At 41.6% G+C, this 16,698-nt stretch overlaps 10 protein-coding genes across 10 annotated transcripts; 4 read left to right on the top strand and 6 right to left on the bottom strand.

Annotated features, from left to right (window-relative positions):
- Nucleotides 1-336: 336 nt before the first annotated feature.
- NAN1 (Nan1p) lies at nucleotides 337-3,024 on the bottom strand (the record flags this gene model as incomplete). The annotated part of the gene is made up of 1 exon (XM_018368329.1): nucleotides 337-3,024. The coding sequence occupies one exon, from the start codon at nucleotides 3,022-3,024 to the stop codon at nucleotides 337-339; it is 2,688 nt and encodes an 895-aa protein (XP_018218909.1).
- Nucleotides 3,025-3,647: 623 nt separating this feature from the next.
- On the top strand, nucleotides 3,648-4,460 carry HHO1 (histone H1; the record flags this gene model as incomplete). Its single annotated transcript, XM_018368328.1, has 1 exon — nucleotides 3,648-4,460. The coding sequence occupies one exon, from the start codon at nucleotides 3,648-3,650 to the stop codon at nucleotides 4,458-4,460; it is 813 nt and encodes a 270-aa protein (XP_018218908.1).
- A 626-nt stretch (nucleotides 4,461-5,086) lies between these two features.
- Nucleotides 5,087-6,781, top strand: TBF1 (Tbf1p; the record flags this gene model as incomplete). The annotated part of the gene is made up of 1 exon (XM_018368327.1): nucleotides 5,087-6,781. One exon carries the CDS (start codon nucleotides 5,087-5,089, stop codon nucleotides 6,779-6,781), a length of 1,695 nt encoding a protein of 564 aa, XP_018218907.1.
- Nucleotides 6,782-7,173: 392 nt separating this feature from the next.
- On the bottom strand, nucleotides 7,174-8,027 carry TAF14 (TATA-binding protein-associated factor TAF14; the record flags this gene model as incomplete). Its single annotated transcript, XM_018368326.1, has 2 exons — nucleotides 7,174-7,899; nucleotides 8,019-8,027. 2 exons carry the CDS (start codon nucleotides 8,025-8,027, stop codon nucleotides 7,174-7,176), a joined length of 735 nt encoding a protein of 244 aa, XP_018218906.1.
- Nucleotides 8,028-8,259: 232 nt separating this feature from the next.
- On the bottom strand, nucleotides 8,260-8,931 carry SPO19 (Spo19p; the record flags this gene model as incomplete). Its single annotated transcript, XM_018368325.1, has 1 exon — nucleotides 8,260-8,931. One exon carries the CDS (start codon nucleotides 8,929-8,931, stop codon nucleotides 8,260-8,262), a length of 672 nt encoding a protein of 223 aa, XP_018218905.1.
- Nucleotides 8,932-9,316: 385 nt separating this feature from the next.
- On the bottom strand, nucleotides 9,317-10,210 carry RPL5 (60S ribosomal protein uL18; the record flags this gene model as incomplete). Its single annotated transcript, XM_018368324.1, has 1 exon — nucleotides 9,317-10,210. The coding sequence occupies one exon, from the start codon at nucleotides 10,208-10,210 to the stop codon at nucleotides 9,317-9,319; it is 894 nt and encodes a 297-aa protein (XP_018218904.1).
- A 501-nt stretch (nucleotides 10,211-10,711) lies between these two features.
- COX11 (Cox11p) lies at nucleotides 10,712-11,605 on the bottom strand (the record flags this gene model as incomplete). The annotated part of the gene is made up of 1 exon (XM_018368323.1): nucleotides 10,712-11,605. The coding sequence occupies one exon, from the start codon at nucleotides 11,603-11,605 to the stop codon at nucleotides 10,712-10,714; it is 894 nt and encodes a 297-aa protein (XP_018218903.1).
- Nucleotides 11,606-12,081: 476 nt separating this feature from the next.
- RDS2 (gluconeogenesis transcription factor RDS2) lies at nucleotides 12,082-13,440 on the top strand (the record flags this gene model as incomplete). The annotated part of the gene is made up of 1 exon (XM_018368322.1): nucleotides 12,082-13,440. One exon carries the CDS (start codon nucleotides 12,082-12,084, stop codon nucleotides 13,438-13,440), a length of 1,359 nt encoding a protein of 452 aa, XP_018218902.1.
- A 383-nt stretch (nucleotides 13,441-13,823) lies between these two features.
- On the top strand, nucleotides 13,824-14,753 carry ODC1 (mitochondrial 2-oxodicarboxylate carrier; the record flags this gene model as incomplete). Its single annotated transcript, XM_018368321.1, has 1 exon — nucleotides 13,824-14,753. One exon carries the CDS (start codon nucleotides 13,824-13,826, stop codon nucleotides 14,751-14,753), a length of 930 nt encoding a protein of 309 aa, XP_018218901.1.
- A 521-nt stretch (nucleotides 14,754-15,274) lies between these two features.
- ISU1 (iron-binding protein ISU1) lies at nucleotides 15,275-15,772 on the bottom strand (the record flags this gene model as incomplete). The annotated part of the gene is made up of 1 exon (XM_018368320.1): nucleotides 15,275-15,772. The coding sequence occupies one exon, from the start codon at nucleotides 15,770-15,772 to the stop codon at nucleotides 15,275-15,277; it is 498 nt and encodes a 165-aa protein (XP_018218900.1).
- Between the last annotated feature and the right edge of the window lie 926 nt (nucleotides 15,773-16,698).

Below are 16,698 nucleotides of genomic sequence, written 5' to 3'. Positions count from 1 at the left end.
ACCAAACGAAAGATCAAGCTATTTGATTGTTGAAATTACAACTCCTGACAGTAAACGTGCTTTATGGAGTGCAAGTAAGAAGAAGCGACTTATTTCATTCAACCAAGGTTAAGGAACGTCATCAAATAAAAAATCGTACAAAAAGATTTTATGAAATATTGTAAAACTCTTTGGTCTCTTGGTAACTAACAAACGCTTCAAAAAATTATTTATCACGGTTATCCGTTGGCGCTTCCCTTATATGTTTCGAATATTTTGAGTTTTATAGATTTTTTTTGCTTTTTACTTACTACATAAATGTGTCTATATTTCTTGACATCGAGAGGATAAAGTGAATTATGTAATAACTTTCATTACACGATCGAAAAAAGTATCCATTTGCACATTTTGAATATTGTCAAACATGCTTGTGAAGCTATTCATATTGACCAGTTTGTCTTTCTTTTCACCGTTTATAAATTCTAAAGTGATGTCTTCTTCGTCTTCGTCATTACCATTAGCATCTTTATCACTAGCTTCACTTTTACCTCTGGATGACAATTGATTCAATTGCTCTGCAAAAACATCATTGTTGGAAGCTAAAGTCGCGGTAGTATTGTTCACTAGACCATCCAAAATACCTTCATTATTCACTTCATCGGATAACTGAGTGTTAACAGTGGTTCCGACGACACCTAATGCAGATTCTATGTCCAAAAATATGAAATCAGTATCATAATTCCAACCGATCCATGATATATATTCGTGGTGTGTAAAATTACCCAATTTTGTGGATAAATCGGAATCAAATATGATAATACGAGACTTATAATTTGTGGTTGGTACACCTTCGAGGTTAGTCAATTGTTGGTTTATTACTAATGCGATGTTACCTGATTTTTCATCACAAGTGATTAATCTATCTAGATGTCCATTTTTATAAACGCCGTTAACAAATGGATACAGGTCAAAGCTATTTATGATTTGACCTTGCAGTAAGTTGATAGCATTAAGTGTTGTTCTAGTAGCGACAATTAAGTTAGTGTCATTGATCAATTTAATGGTTTGGATTTCTGAATCCAGTGTAAATTCACTGATTGTCTTTGTGTTGTCTAAGGACTCAAACTTTTTAAAAGTGTCGAAATCTAGGATCTGCAACTTATCATCGAATCCATGGAATACTAGAGATCCATCTTGCGACCAAGCTAATGAGACAGAATTACTGTAGTGGTTGAAGTTTGGTAATGAGATCTTCTTCAAGCACCAGTTGCCCTCATGAGCGTCAAATGACCAAAATTTCAACCCACCGTTGTTATCTGCCGTTAGACAGCCTTGACCTCCATTAATTGACCTTGGAGAAGGTAAAATATTGGTTATAGGGACACTTGACCCATGTGGATTTATCACTTTTGTTTTTAAATTCCAGTTTGTCTCGTTATCATTTTTGGTCCAGAACTTGAGGATGTGAGTTAAGTCCTTGGATGACAAAAGATCATTGGGTGGATATTCAATTTCATATGTAACCATCCATTGGCCATCCTTGGTGAATTTCAAATCAGTTATTATTGGGTCTTGTAAGTTTAATTCAAACCTGACTTTACCCATAGAATTGTTGACACCTGATGTTAGGTATTGATAGTTAATTTGCTCATTTTTGTAAAAGTCAAAAATTTGAATAGCGGAAATGTGTGGGAAATAGAGATTCTTATTGATGGGGTTGATTTCCACATTTGTGGTGAAATCCTGTCTTTTTGATTTGATTAGTTTTCTCAACTGCTTTTTCTTGGAGTGGTTAATAGAGGTGATTGAATTAGAGTTCTTGGTATTGACAGCGGAGATTGGTTGTTGAATGTGTTTTATGGTCGTGTTGAACACTGGTAAGGGACCATTGATCGATAACTTAGAGGACAAATCGGAAGCGCTCAACAACAAGAACTGGTAATCCGAATTTGAATTGTTTTCAGTCATTTGTAAAATCAAAGAATAGTAGTTACCTTGAGGACCCAGGACTTGACAATCGATAACGATACCGTTCAAACGGGGCAAAAACTGTTGGGAGTTTGTAGCCAGTTGCCATAAACTCATAACTTTTTCCCAACCACCAGACAAAAGATAGCTTCCGTCGTGAGAGAATGCCAGCGAAAGAACAGAGTCGATATGCCATTTGAGCAACCTTATTTGCAAGTCAGCCAGGTTCACGATACTTATAACCCCTGAGGCAAACCCAATAGCCAGTTGTTGGCCCATGTTGTCTATAGCCATACTAGAAACGTATCTGGTGTTGGAAGACAGGGATTGAGTCTGTGAAGAAAGAACGGAACTGAGGGGGAAACTCAAGGTTACAGAGTCATCGAAAATCGAAACGACTGAGATAGATTTGTGTTCGTGGTCCTTTGTTGAAACGTCTTTATTCATTAATGCCAGCAATTTCCCATTAGAAGAGGTATTCGACAAGATGACGTTGCTCCATTCGGCCTGGAAAGTTACATCGAACTGTCCTTTGGATTCATCGAAAGTTAACCCGTGCAGCCTGTAGGACTGCAAGGAGTTTTGGGCTTTCTGTTTGACGTCTTTGAACGTTGTTAAGATCCTGAATGTGCCTTTGCTGTGGAACACATTAGAGAGCTGTTCGTTTTCCAAAGAAATTTTGAAATGCTTGGGAGACTCGACTAGTTTCCCCTTGTAGTTTAGAACCACGACGTGGCCGCTCTTGGTAAACACGGTGATCAGATGTGCGTTCTTCTGCTGAGGAGCAGTTATGTCGTCCAATAAAATCTTTACTATGGACTCGTTGTCTTCTTGTTCTTGCAAAAAGATCCCGCAAAGCACGGGGTTATTGGCGAACTTCAGTGTCTTGACACATTGCCTGGTTTCCACGGAGTACACCTTGATCTGATTGTTGAAAGGAATGATATAGTTCAGCTGGTCGTGCGACAAACGTGCGATATTCTTGTTACCGGTCACCGAGCTGAAATCGTTCAAAGTGGGTTTACCACCGGATACGACCGAAAGCTTGTACTGTTCGATACCCAGAGATTGCGTCATGCTGGTGTGGAGATCTGGTTCTGCTTGTTAATTCTGGTTCGATGGGCAACAGCGTATTTACCAGTTGTCAACTGTACCAAAAACCAATCATCATAACCATCTCTTTGAAAAATTTCATCTCATCTCATCGCCAGGAAAAAGAAAGGAAAATTTTTTTATTCCCCTTCAGTTTTGTCACATCACTCGACACGTACCCTAAGCTCTGACCATCGCTAGCCCTGGGCCCTGGATCATGTTACCCGGATGCTCACACCGGTGGGTTTGGTTCGAGGGAACACTAACTGTAACGATCTTACTATGAGATCCTGAGTAGTTTGTGTCAACGGCTCACTCCCGGGGTGTGCGTCTCATTATTTCCATGTCTACATGGCCGCAGGAGTGATGAGTGGATGATACGTGCTTGTTTTCTTTGGTTGTCCATTTTCGCGTCGCGTTTTGCGCTGTTGTTGTTGTTTTTTGTGTGGGAAAGCGGGCGGCGAAAGTTTTTTGTTTATCTGCCTTTATTTAAAGAGGAGCGGTTGTAGATTTGGGGAGGTTGCTGTTAAAAGGGACTCGTTATCAACAAGCGCACTCGCAACCATAACTACTACTACCACCACCATCTCCTCCACTACTAGAACAAGATGGCTCCCAAGAAGACCAGCACCAAGACCATGAACAAGGGTAAGAAGCCCGTGACCAGCAAGGGCAAGGACAAGCCGCTTGCCAAGACAGCACCTAAAAAGAGCACGCCAAAGAAGGAAGAACCTTCGTCCAAGAGCTACAAAGAGCTGATCGCGGAAGGACTCGCAGCTCTGAAGGAGCGCAAGGGTTCCAGCCGCCCTGCCCTCAAGAAGTTCATCAAGGAGAACTACCCGATCGTTGGGTCCACGAGCAATTTTGACTTGTATTTTAACAACGCTATTAAGAAAGGTGTGGAAACCGGTGACTTTGAGCAGCCCAAGGGCCCCGCCGGAGCTTTGAAATTGGCAAAGAAGAAGTCTCCAGAACCCAAGAAAGAGAAAGAAACCAGTCCAAAGCCCAAACAATCTGCCACCGCCACTGCCTCTGCCACTGCCGCCGCCATAACAACGCCAAAGGCGAAGACCGCGTCTAAGAAACAAGCGCCCAAAAAAGTAGTAAAGAAGAAGTCGTCGCCTACTGCCGCCAGCGCCAGTGCTGCCGCCAAGAAGGCGGCTTCCCCTTCTTCATTGAGCTACAAAGAAATGATCTTAAAGAGCATGCCTCAACTCAATGACGGTAAGGGCTCCAGCCGTATCGTCCTGAAGAAGTACGTTAAGGACACTTTTTCGTCCAAGTTGAAAACTAGCTCAAATTTTGACTACCTCTTCAATAGCGCTATCAAGAAATGTGTGGAAAATGGTGAACTGGTGCAACCAAAGGGCCCCTCCGGCATCATCAAACTAAGCAAGAAAAAGGCTAAAATATCCACCTAAGAAAGGAAAACCCAATAAGAATAATAATGATAATGATAATAACAAACTTCCCTCTCTTTATTTTCGTGTTCTATCACTATTAATATTTTGTATTATTTCTAGATTTTTTTTCTACTGTTTATTTTTATTCAAGTGTTTATTGGCGGTATTATTATTTTCTTCCCACTTTATCTCTCTCCCTCTCTCACTTAATCTTCGTTGTTGTTCGGGGAAACCACTCCTTTATGATTCTATTCAAATTCTATTCTCTCCCTATTCTATACTAAATACTTCTCTCCTCTCCTATATACATAGCAAGGTGTGTAAAATTAATTGTTATTATTGTAACTGAAAAAGGCGAAAAAGACAAATTGAAAAGTCCTACTTTATCCTGGTACAAAACCCATGATACCCTATTTTAAACAGATGTACCCTACCTTTTTGCGCTTCTTCTCGTCCGAGCCCGAGGAGACCTAATTTTGATCATTTTTCTTCTGTTTTTGCCCTTTCTCTCAAACATAATAACAATAACAACCATTTACCATGATAGCATTTTTAGCTTGTTTGTTACTGGTTGCCGTTCAAGATTGCCATTGCCCTTTAGCGGTTGAAATTCCTCGATAATTCCCCCAACCGTCACCATCACCATGGACTCGCAACTGCCCAATAACAATGAAAGCATGAATCGCTTCAATGACATCATCCAGAGCCTGCCCGCGAGAACTAGACTAACAATATGCTCACTTTGCCTGTTGGATAACATCTCCACGCAGTTGTTACGGTTTCTGATCCTGAATGCCAACTCCCCCAACATCATCGCAGTCCTAACCGATCAGACCGCCTTCCTGAGCTCTGGCGAAACAGAAATATTTCAAACGCTGGTCAAGCTTTTCAAGCAGATTAGAATGATCTACCACACCAGGTCCCCTTTGCTTTCGGTCCACGACGTGGCGCCCGGCTTGTGGTTCCCTAACTCACCCCCTCCGCTCATACTAAGAGGCCACGAGGCCTTCATCATCACTGCCATCAGAAAGGCCAACCTGCTGACTTTCCTGTTGACATCGCTGAACTGTCTCAACTACGGATTCGAGCTGCTGCAGTCGATTTTCCTTGATATTTTCTGTCCGAACACAAACACTGTGGGTAACAGTTCGTTGGAACAAAGCGGGAAGTTCCTGAAATCGCAGGCCATCCTTTACCTCGATCTGAAAACACAGGCCTATATTGCCGGGTTGAAAGAGTTTCAGGACGAGGCAAACGAAATATCCCTGGAGAAAAAGCAAGAGCTACTGGACTTAATTTTCCCATCTAACCTAGCCGATATTCTCGTGCGAAGAAGAACCGGAGATTCTGGAGACATCACACTTTTAACTCCATCGGAAAAGGACTTCGTTGAAAGGTGTGATCGTCGTAGAGAAAATCTGAAGATTGTTCAGGATTTCAACTCTTTGACTCAAAGCTACGAATGGGCTCAGTTCATAAGAGAACTGCTGGACTACTGTAATAAGAACATGGGTCTCATCATTTGGGGCAGAAAGGGCCGCGGAAAATCGCCACTTTATGAATTCGACTCCAATGAGTTCGACCCTCAAGTGCTTTTCTCCACGGGCGCGAAGACTCTAGAATTTATGGACGATCAGAACCAGCCGAACGGTGGGTCTGCATTTTTGTCATCTTCTCGCCCCAGCCATTTCGACAATCAAGCATCTTCTACAGATACAACCTCTAAAAACCCCGCCATCACACAATCTATCGTGGATGCTGCCGTTGCGGCCTCGATGAGTAATAGCGGCTCAGGCCCCAGCTCCGCCCGCAGCAACAGTAACACTGGCAACAATAATGGTAGTATCGGGTTAAGGAAACCAAAAGCAAAGAGAACCTGGTCCAAAGAGGAAGAAGAGGCGCTTGTGGAAGGTCTTAAAGAAGTCGGTCCATCATGGTCCAAGATTCTGGATTTATACGGTCCTGGTGGTAAAATTACTGAAAATTTGAAGAACAGAACCCAAGTCCAATTAAAGGATAAAGCGCGCAATTGGAAACTGCAATACTTGAAGAGTGGTAAACCGCTCCCTGACTATTTGATAAAAGTCACGGGTAATTTGGAAAAAATCTACAAAGCAAAGAAGAAATTCTCGCAATCTCCAAGCTCATCTAGTATCATGGAACAAAATTTATCTCAACGCCCCTCATCTTCAGGTGCTTCTGCTAATAACGATGACACCCAGTCTCACCGGGATGATTCTCATGGTCAAAGCAATGATAATATGCCGTCTAATGGGCTTTTCGGAACAAGCACATCAGACAATACTGGGTTTGATCCTCATCTAGAAGATGGGATGTAACACATCTATGTCCGATGATTCAAACCCCATGAAACCCTTTCTTCCATCACTTACTTATAGGCCCTTAACGTTGTATTTCGGGTCATCTCGGAACATATTTACGTGCCTTGTTATTCTCCCAACCGGTTACTTCAACCTGTACTCTTTCTGTTTTTATCCCCTTTCTTTTTATATTACATTTGTATGTATGTGGTTGTTTTCTCTTCTTTTAAACTTAGGATATCGTTGTATAATTATATAAAATTCAAGATAAACTTGTTGTAGTATATGTGTTTGATATGTTTTCATGATTTTTGGAATACGAATTGTGGGAAACAAAAAAAATCAGTTTATTTTATTTATACAAATATAAAGGCGCGCACTATTGATCTTAATATCTTTCGACTTTTTTTTTACTCAGTATTTTTCTTAACATAGTCCCATAAACTTTTCAATAATCCTTCAGGTAAACTATACAAATCGATTATAAACTCACCTTCTTCAACATTATTCGTCACGTTCATCTCAGGTGTCTTATTGTCAGTGACCATTTGAACCACACCAACCAAATCGTCTTCGTTTAGTTTAGTCAATCCAAATGCTAATTTTTCTAAGTCTACGCTGCCCTTCACGGTGGATGCGCTACCTGTTTTGGCTTTCTTGGCTTTTGGTTCAGCGGTTGTACTTGTAGTCGTCTTTCTTTTCCCAATAGTACTGGTATTGGCTGTAGTATCTTCAACAGACCCGCTTTTCGCAAGTTCTTCTGTTAGAATTGGTTTATTGAGAGGAATCTGGATAACGTGTTCAACTTCATAACTTTCTTGAAGAAAGTTTAAATCATGAGGTACCTTACGTTCACCTGCTTTTTCCAAAAGGAAAACGCTTATGTCTAATGGGAAACCACCCCAGCCTTGTTCCTCAATCCTAAACGGAGGATCGGTGAATGTTCTATTAGGATTAGCGAAAGTTGGGTGTAGGTGGTAAACAACTTTGTCGAAAATTGTCGCTGGAATTTCTTTACCCTCATCATTTAATAATACAATTTCTATGCTCCATTGGCGGACGGGAAAATTTTCTACGGGTGTAACATCGGGCAAAATATGTTGCTGAGTCTTTATACGGATAGTCCTCTTTACTGTCTGTTGAGTATTAAATCATGAAAAAACAATTGAATTTAAATTATGAGTTAGTATACTATCTTTCTTGGCAAACAAAAAGGGAGAGGGGGGAGATTATCCAAAAAAATTGATAAACATACTGCTACCATGATTAGTATATTATATTGGTCAGGCTCGAGGTGAGTAAAGGCAGAAAGCTATTGTCTTTGTTGTTTTTTACCGAACATTTTGCGTGTAATACTGCAACATCTTTAAATTTCAGTTGTTCTCGCGAGTCGTTCGCCAAAAAGACTTTGTCGTTTAAAATGATGCATTTAGGAGGTGACAGTAAATATACCAAAAATTCTAGCAAACATTTATCATTTTAATAGAAGCAATTATTTAGTAGGTCTGTATAAATAACAAAATGGTCAACAATACTGTCAAAGCTACAGTTGTTGGGGTCAAGAAGGAGCTCCCGTTATCGTAGTCCTCACCCGCTATTGAAGCATTCGAATGCGGAGTAATAGAAGCGGAGTAAGAGTGAGACGTTTTAAAAGGACCAATAGTAGTAGATGACTCCACCGTGGTTGAGTTCGTAAGATTTTTATCATAAGTGTTAATCACTTCTTTTTCTTTAACAACTTCATAAACATTGGCATTAATTTTGTCCGCGTCCTTTGCTTGAACATTAAAATCATAAATCAAATCCTCTTCTTCCTCTTCATAAACACCGCCTTCTGAACTTTCCTCAAAATCATCGAATTCGTATTCGTTGATATACTCTAATAGCATGTCGGATTTCGCCTTCATTTTTGCGTACTCGTTGAAGTCTATAAACTCAAGGGTTTCAGGCAAATCAGTAAGAACAACATTTCTCGTCGTTGCCAACTGTTCCAGAGCCTGTTTGTTTATAGACTTCGTGTTTATTTCTACCACAACCGGGTCCTCATCAAAGTACACAACTGAGTCACCACCCAGTTCTTCAGTGGAAAGCCCCACGTTGGTTCGCTCACCAAAAACGGTAGAACATAAAATACTTTGAACTGCAACCATTAATATTTGTTTCCTCATTGATATGTATCTTGTAGTACTTGGTAACTGTTTAGTGAATTTTTTTAGATATTTATCGAAGAGAGTGAGATTTGAAAGAAGAAAAGTCTTAGAGGTATAGTATGCCAAGTAACAAAAATACTAGAGGAGATTACAATATTTATAAACTATTTTTTTTTTTGTGGTTTTTTTTCTCTTTTTACTTTTCAGTCGTTTTTTTTGTTAATCTTCCAATTTGCATTTCAGAATGACTGGAAACAGGGAAGCGTGAAAATGATACATCTTGATCTTTGAAAAAGAAATTAGAATTAGATAATCTAAATGAGCTAACAATTAAAATGAATAGGGGTTATATAAGAGGGTAGTTTAAACTAAAGAATCTTAAATGACATTAAATATCCATAATTTATTGTTGGCCAGCCAAAGCAGCGATCTTGGCAGCAACACGAGCAACTCTTTCTTCTCTGGACAACTTGGTTTGTCTGTACTTCTTAGATTCGGCAGCGTATTGTTCCTTGGTGAATTTCTTTTCAGTTGGCTTGAAAGCTGGGTCAGCTCTGATAGCTTCGTGAGCAGAAGTGTAGATGTCTTCCAAAGAGTCGGCATCAATGTCGTCAGCCAAGTAACCCTTGAATAATTCAGAGAATCTTTCTTCATCATCGTCAGCCAATTCTTCCATGTATTGGGAAACGTGACCACCGAAGATGTAAGATCTCAATAATTCTGGGTCAATTTCTTCGGTTTCGAAATCCCAACCTGGGAATCTGTTCTCGGAGTGAGGAATGTACAAACCACCGTCAGAAGCACCCTTTAGAGCACCAAAGATTCTAGCACCGGTGGTGGTTCTTTGCAAACCAATATCCAAGAAAACCTTGAATGGACGTGGACCATCTTCGACAGCTTCGGTTAATTCGTATTCACCTTCAACTTCTTCGACACCCTTGTAGGTTTCGTCCAAACCCAACTTTTGCAAGGCTCTTCTGGCGATCAACAAACCAGTAGCGTAAGCAGCAGCCCAGTTAGTCAAACCATGGGTAATACCGTATCTTGGTAATTCATGGGAGTAAGCAGCAGCTAAGACAATGTCACCAGTAATGGTGGAAGAGACGATTTGACAGATGATATCCTTGTTGGTGAATCTGACGACTAATCTGTACTTTGGAGTGTTGTACTTGGCCTTGTGTTGGCAGACCAATCTCTTTCTTTGGTAGTAATCAGTCTTACCTTCTCTTCTTCTCCTGAAAGGAGTTTGGAAACGAGAGGAGTAAGCAGAGGACTTAGCGTCTTTTTGGAATACCATTGTTGCTGAGATTTGTGACGATTTCTTAATTTTTGAATTATAAGAAAAATTCAAGATAGATAATACTTCAAAAATATAGTATGTTGGCTATGTCTGCAACCTTTCTATTTATTTTTTTCAGAGTAATTTAGCAAATATTGAGATTTGCGATGCCAGTGTGAAGTGCTCTGAAATTTTCGGATGCGGAATCTCCCCCGACCAAAAGGCGGCAAAAAAAAAGAAAACATTGATTATTTTCAAAAGCTCCAGTTTTGTGGGTGTTCTGGTAATGTTCGGGTGTTGCAAAAGGCGTCCATAAAAAATTACATTTCATCTGAAATGAGCAACTTCATTGCTGCCGCCGATATGGTAGCAACTGTTCAATGTCTTTCAAAAACTACCGATGACGGTATATATGTTCCGAATAACTTCATTTTACATCGTTCCCGTTTTTTTTAATTTTCAAAGTACAATAATATATAAGTGTGTGATGTATACTTTTGTATTTACAGTTGTTTTAGCTTAGTCTTTCCTTGCGTCCACCACTTCTGGGGACAGGATAGCTGCATTGGCTAAAGATGCGGCTTTTTCGTCGGAGCTCATCTCCAGATCTTTTTTCGAGTCACTTACAGCAGATCCGTCACCATAATGTGCTCTGAAGAATGTGTAATGTAATATAATGTCATCGATATTTCTCATAGCTGGATCACTAGCAAAATCAGGATCAATAAAGAAAAAGACAGGCATATCGATTTCTTCGCCGGCAGCTAGCTTTTGTTCTTCGAAGCAAAAACATTGGATTTTATTGAAGTACTGGGCCGCCTCTCCAGGCGCTATACTATAGGTGGCCATACCGATAATATCCTTATTACTGTTGTTCTTTGCTTTATAAAATGCTAGAGCTGTTTCGCCTGGTAGAACGTAAACCTCACGTTGCTGAGGAACAAACTTCCAGGGCAGAATTTGTGATACTTCACTGGTGAACGAAATACGGATTCTCTTTTCAGTATCTACAGGAATCAATTTATCATCGGTAAATTTTCTTCTATCTGTTATGGGAGTACCACCGAAGCCGGTACGGGCACAGATGGCTCTGTATAATGGTACCGCTGCGTATGCCAAACCTAAGAAGAGTATCGCTATGCTGCTAAAATAAAACGCCACTGTACGATCTTTATATTTTCTTTCCCTTGCTCTTTTCAAGTCTCGTAATTGTTTGATTTCATTTCTTGTAAGTTTTGAAATATCAAATGAAGGTGCCGACTTTTCACTTTCCATCGAATAAGTTCTTGCTAGTACATTTCTTGAAAGGACCCGCCTTAAAGCAAGCGTATGTGGTATAAACTGAGAGCTTGATGTGACAAAGTTTCTAATCAATGGACGAGTAAGGTTACCAGCGGGGCAGAATCTTATCATGATAGTATGTTATTTCGCTCTAATAGAGGTGTGGTTTTCTGTGCGCTTAGGTCCTATCTTTATTTACCTGTATATCAGCGGAACAAGAAATATTGCTTCGAAGATCGTACTCGAATGTTAGCTACACCTTTGGACAGTCTATTGTTTTTTGGTGTCTCCTTCTCAAAGCTTTATCATATTTTTAATTGCTAAAGGGCATTCACTTCCCTATGAGGGGAGGGTTTTTTAATGGTTTATGCTGTTTTTCTACAAATCCGCTCCTTAGATTGGAGATCATAGTACATTGCTGTGGTAAAAAAAGAATAAAAAAAAAAGATGAAGAAAATGAAAATACTTGGATACCAAAAATAAGGAAGAGTGCCTTTTGAGATGGAGGAAAAGATTAAGCTGTGTGAAAATTTTCCTTTAACAATAAGTTTGCAGTCTGGGAATTTTCATCAAGACACAATCTATATTGCTCTATATATTGGCAAATAATGTCAGCGAATAGCGGGGTAAAGCGAGCTAGTAAGGCATTTAAAACATGTCTATTTTGTAAGCGATCACACGTCGTGTGTGATAAACAGCGGCCGTGTTCTCGATGTATCAAGAGGGACATTGCACATTTGTGTAAGGAAGATGGTATACCGATTACAAATGAACGACTGTCACAGCAAGGAAATTCACCCGAGGAGAATTGTATAGCACCGGAAACATATCCAAATAGGGCGAATAATGGGAGTATGTTTGATTGTCAAAACAATCGTAATGGATCGACGGACACCAGTAGCCCCAAATATGGGGAGCCTCAATCATCTAAACTAGACTCTACTCTTGTAAACGATACAACCAGTTTATTACTTCCACAACAGCCTATATTTGTATCAGAGAATGTCGGCTCGGAATTCAGTTCCTTGAATGAATTTCTTTCGATGCTTGAAAACCCTCTGCTGGCCCATTCAGGGTTGAGCTCTGGCGGCACGAGTAATATTCATTTAGAAAATGGATCACAAAGCACCCAATCTCCATTAGAATATCAAAATGACAACCATAGAAATGGAAACGAAGTGGTAAGACAAGGACAGAATGCACCGGATATAATTCCAGCGTCTTCTAATGATGTTTCAAAGACGTATGGACATAACGAGCCGAAGGAAGTATCTAATGATCAGTTCGAGGCCGATCCTAACGAGAACAGTGCTCCAACGCCTAAGGAACAGTTTTTCTTAACAGCCGCAGATCCATCTACAGAAATGACGCCGGAAGATAGGTTGAAATTGGTCATAAACGCCAAACTAGAGGCAGGATTGTTGAAGCCTTACAATTATGCCAAGGGGTACGCCAGGTTACAAGATTACATGGACAAATACATGAATCAATCTTCCAAGCAACGGATTCTGAAACCCCTGTCCACCATCAGACCAGCGTTCAGGACCATTGCGCGTTCGTTAAAGGATGTGGATCTAGTACTCGTGGAGGAAAGTTTTGAAAGGATGCTATTGTCATATGATCGTGTTTTCACCTCGATGAGTATGCCCGCTTGTCTGTGCAGACGTACGGGGGAAATTTACAGGGCCAACAAAGAGTTTGCCTCCTTGGTCGATTGTACGGTGGACGATCTACGCGATGGGAAGTTAGCAATCTACGAGTTGATGACAGAGGAAAGTGCAGTAAACTTTTGGGAAAAATATGGGTCCATTGCGTTCGATAAGGGCCAGAAGGCCGTTCTGACAAGTTGTAGTCTACGGACCAAAGATGGGATCCGTAAACGACCATGCTGTTTCAGCTTCACCATCAGAAGGGATAGATACAACATCCCGATTTGCATTGTAGGGAATTTTATCCCTTTATCATAGGCATACGTAATACATAGCAGCAATTGGCATTTCAAGTGTTGACGAAATATATGGGCGACCGGCTTACCTTTCTTGCAGGCCGCTGGTCCGAGCGGTGATCCAAACGAGACCATACAATTGCTAGCGTTTTTAATTACTTTTCCGATCGATATTGTCGTTTTTTTTCATTAGTATTTTCACCATTACCCCAGGATCTTTCCCATGGTGCGGCGATAGATGCAGGAAAAAAAAAGTGCGAACTGGCTGGATCTGATTTGGTGAAGGGCAGATTCTCGGGGTGACCGCCGAGGAGATATATATCAGTCGTTTTTGGGGGGAGATTTATCACACTTGAGAATAGCATTTAGAGCTGTAGTAAGAGTAAAACCGAAAAGAGCCGTAAGATGTCCTCCGTAGATAACAGACCTTTGCCGTTCATATACCAGTTCACAGCGGGCGCTATTGCCGGTGTCTCCGWACTACTGGTAATGTACCCACTGGATGTGGTGAAGACAAGAATGCAATTGCAAGTCACCACAACAAGCAAGCCCGGTGTGGCTGCCGTGAAGGCTGTAGGGGAGCATTACACGGGTGTGATGGACTGTTTGACCAAAATCGTCAAGAAGGAAGGGTTCTCGCGCCTATACAAAGGTATCACGTCGCCCATACTGATGGAAGCTCCGAAGCGAGCCATTAAGTTCTCGGGAAATGATACGTTCCAAACGTTTTATAAGAAGCTTTTCCCCACGCCCAATGGGGAAATGACTCAAAAAATCGCTATATGTAGCGGTGCGTCCGCCGGCGCCGTGGAAGCGTTTATCGTGGCGCCCTTTGAACTTGTGAAGATCAGGTTACAGGACGTGAACTCGCCGTTCAAGACGCCCATTGAAGTCGTGAAGAACTGTGTGGTGAAAGGGGGCGTCCTGTCGCTTTTCAACGGGTTGGAGGCCACCATCTGGAGGCACGTTCTTTGGAACGCCGGTTATTTCGGTATCATATTTCAGGTCCGAAAGATCTTGCCGGCGGCTACGACAAACACGGAGAAGACAAGAAACGACATGATTGCTGGTGCCATCGGTGGCACTGTCGGATGTCTATTGAATACGCCGTTTGATGTGGTGAAATCGAGGATCCAGAGAAGCTCCGGGCCCCTGAGGAAATACAACTGGTCCCTACCCTCGGTGTTTGTAGTATACCGCGAAGAAGGGTTCAAGGCATTATATAAGGGGTTTGCGCCAAAAGTCATGAGACTAGCCCCCGGTGGCGGGTTGCTGTTGGTGGTCTTTACCAATGTCATGGATTTCTTCAGAGAAGCCAAGTACGGCAAGAAGTAATGGTCTGGCCGGCCTCATCCTCGTCTACTACGTCTACATTATCTATATATATATATATTCTTGAAAAATAAAAAGTGCTCGCCTTTACTCCTAGATCACCTTTTACGCGCCTGCACAAGATAAAGCATGGAGAAGAAAAGAAAAAAGTCTGGATTGTGTAGTGCAAAATAGTGTTAACTATAACAGTTTTTTACAACTAAAGAATATTTATATATTAGTATGTGCTATATACCACGCATAGGAATAAATGTTAGAGATATCTTGAGAAAGAGGGCAGCAGTAGCTGAACTAGGTGGGGGAAACAAGCGTGCCTGTTTCGTTTTCGCCCTGGAAATACACCTAGGGAGGAAGATATGCATGAAAAGGAGAAAATGGAAAATGCTAGATTAAAGTTAAGGGGAGAAATACAACAATATTAATGAGGAGAAGTATCCATGCTTGCACAGGTCAAATCAAGCCCGTCGAGGACTAACCTTGTATTTTGTTCTGATGTGTTGTTTTCTCTTTTTTTTTTATTATAACTATGACAACATGGTTGGGGTGCTTCTCTTCGATTTGTAGTCCTTGATGGCTGCCTTGATAGCGTCTTCCGCCAACATGGAGCAGTGCAACTTAACAGGGGGCAAGCTTAATTCCTTGGCAATCTCGGTGTTCTTGATCTTCGCAGCGTCGTCCAGGGTCATCCCTTGAACGAGCTCAGTCATGTAAGAAGAGGACGCGATGGCGGAGCCACAACCAAATGTCTTGAACTTGACGTCCTCAATAACACCCGTGGAGTCGTTCACTTTGATCTGCAGTCTCATCACGTCGCCGCACGCTGGTGCACCCACCAAGCCTGTGCCGACATTGGGCAATTTCTTGTCTAACGACCCCACGTTTCTTGGGTGTGTGTAGTGTTCAATGACCTTGGGATGGTACAGTCTTTTTGTTATGCTGGACGCCCTTAACAACCCGGCGGCGTTCACGGGTCTCGCAGCCATCACGGCAGGCCTTGCTAGTCTGGTTAAAATAGGAAACATCGGGCTGGAATTATGGTATAATATGCTTTCTCTGTTTATTTGTTATATGAAAGGTTGCTTTTGCGTATCTACAAGACACAAGAGAGAAGAGAGAGAAAAAAAAGGCTGCGACCAAACCCTTTCATTTACTTATATAAATAACCTGAGTCATTTTTCCTCTCATTTTTGCATCATCATGATCATCATTTTTTATTTTTTTTTCTTTCTTCCCTTATGGCTAATTGGGGTGCAACGCACCTACCTTATCGCCCCCGACGGCAAGGGCTAGGACCGGCTAGGCGTTAAGGCGGAGATAAGGCACGCCGAACTTCGGTGCCGAGCGCATATAAGACGGATAAAGCGCACGGTCCGCCCGTCGAGGTGAGATCCGTGGGAATGAGATCCGTGGAAATAAGCAGCGGTGATTCCGCATTACGTGAGAGTGACGACGATGGCACCGCTCGCTGCTCGGATAAATCACGGGCACTACCGTAGCAGGCCCGACTGCAAACGCGCCGTACTGTGAATAATGACAGCAACAGACTCGTTGGTGGTTGGAGTCCTGTGATGCGCAGTCAGTCAGTCAGTGAGTGCTAAGGAGGCCTAAGGTGGGGAGTCGCTAGCTGTTTGGTCTCGGCTCCCCTTCCTTTCCTTTCCTTTCCTTTGCTTGCTTGTTTGTTTGTTTCTTTGAGTCTGCCATCGGCGTGTTCCTTTTCTTTTCGCTGTAATAAGGGAAGAGGGGTAGAAACGCAAGGGAAGAAGAGGAAGAGGAAGAGGGAAGAGGAGGAAAAAGAAAGGAAGGAAAAAAAAATCAAGATTTTGATAACGTGAGCAAATAAGCAGGCGGAAAGGTTAGAAGACAAGAGGAACGTGCCTTGGAATAGAACTCAGCAACGCAAAGCTAGGATTTTGGTTATTTTATCTCTATTTGTTTTATAGAAAAAAAG

Source organism: Saccharomyces eubayanus, chromosome XVI, assembly GCF_001298625.1.
Source record: "Saccharomyces eubayanus strain FM1318 chromosome XVI, whole genome shotgun sequence".
Classification (NCBI taxonomy): domain Eukaryota; kingdom Fungi; phylum Ascomycota; class Saccharomycetes; order Saccharomycetales; family Saccharomycetaceae; genus Saccharomyces; species Saccharomyces eubayanus.
The sequence above is the reverse complement of the archived record's forward strand: the minus strand, read 5'-3'. Positions and strand labels throughout refer to the sequence as shown.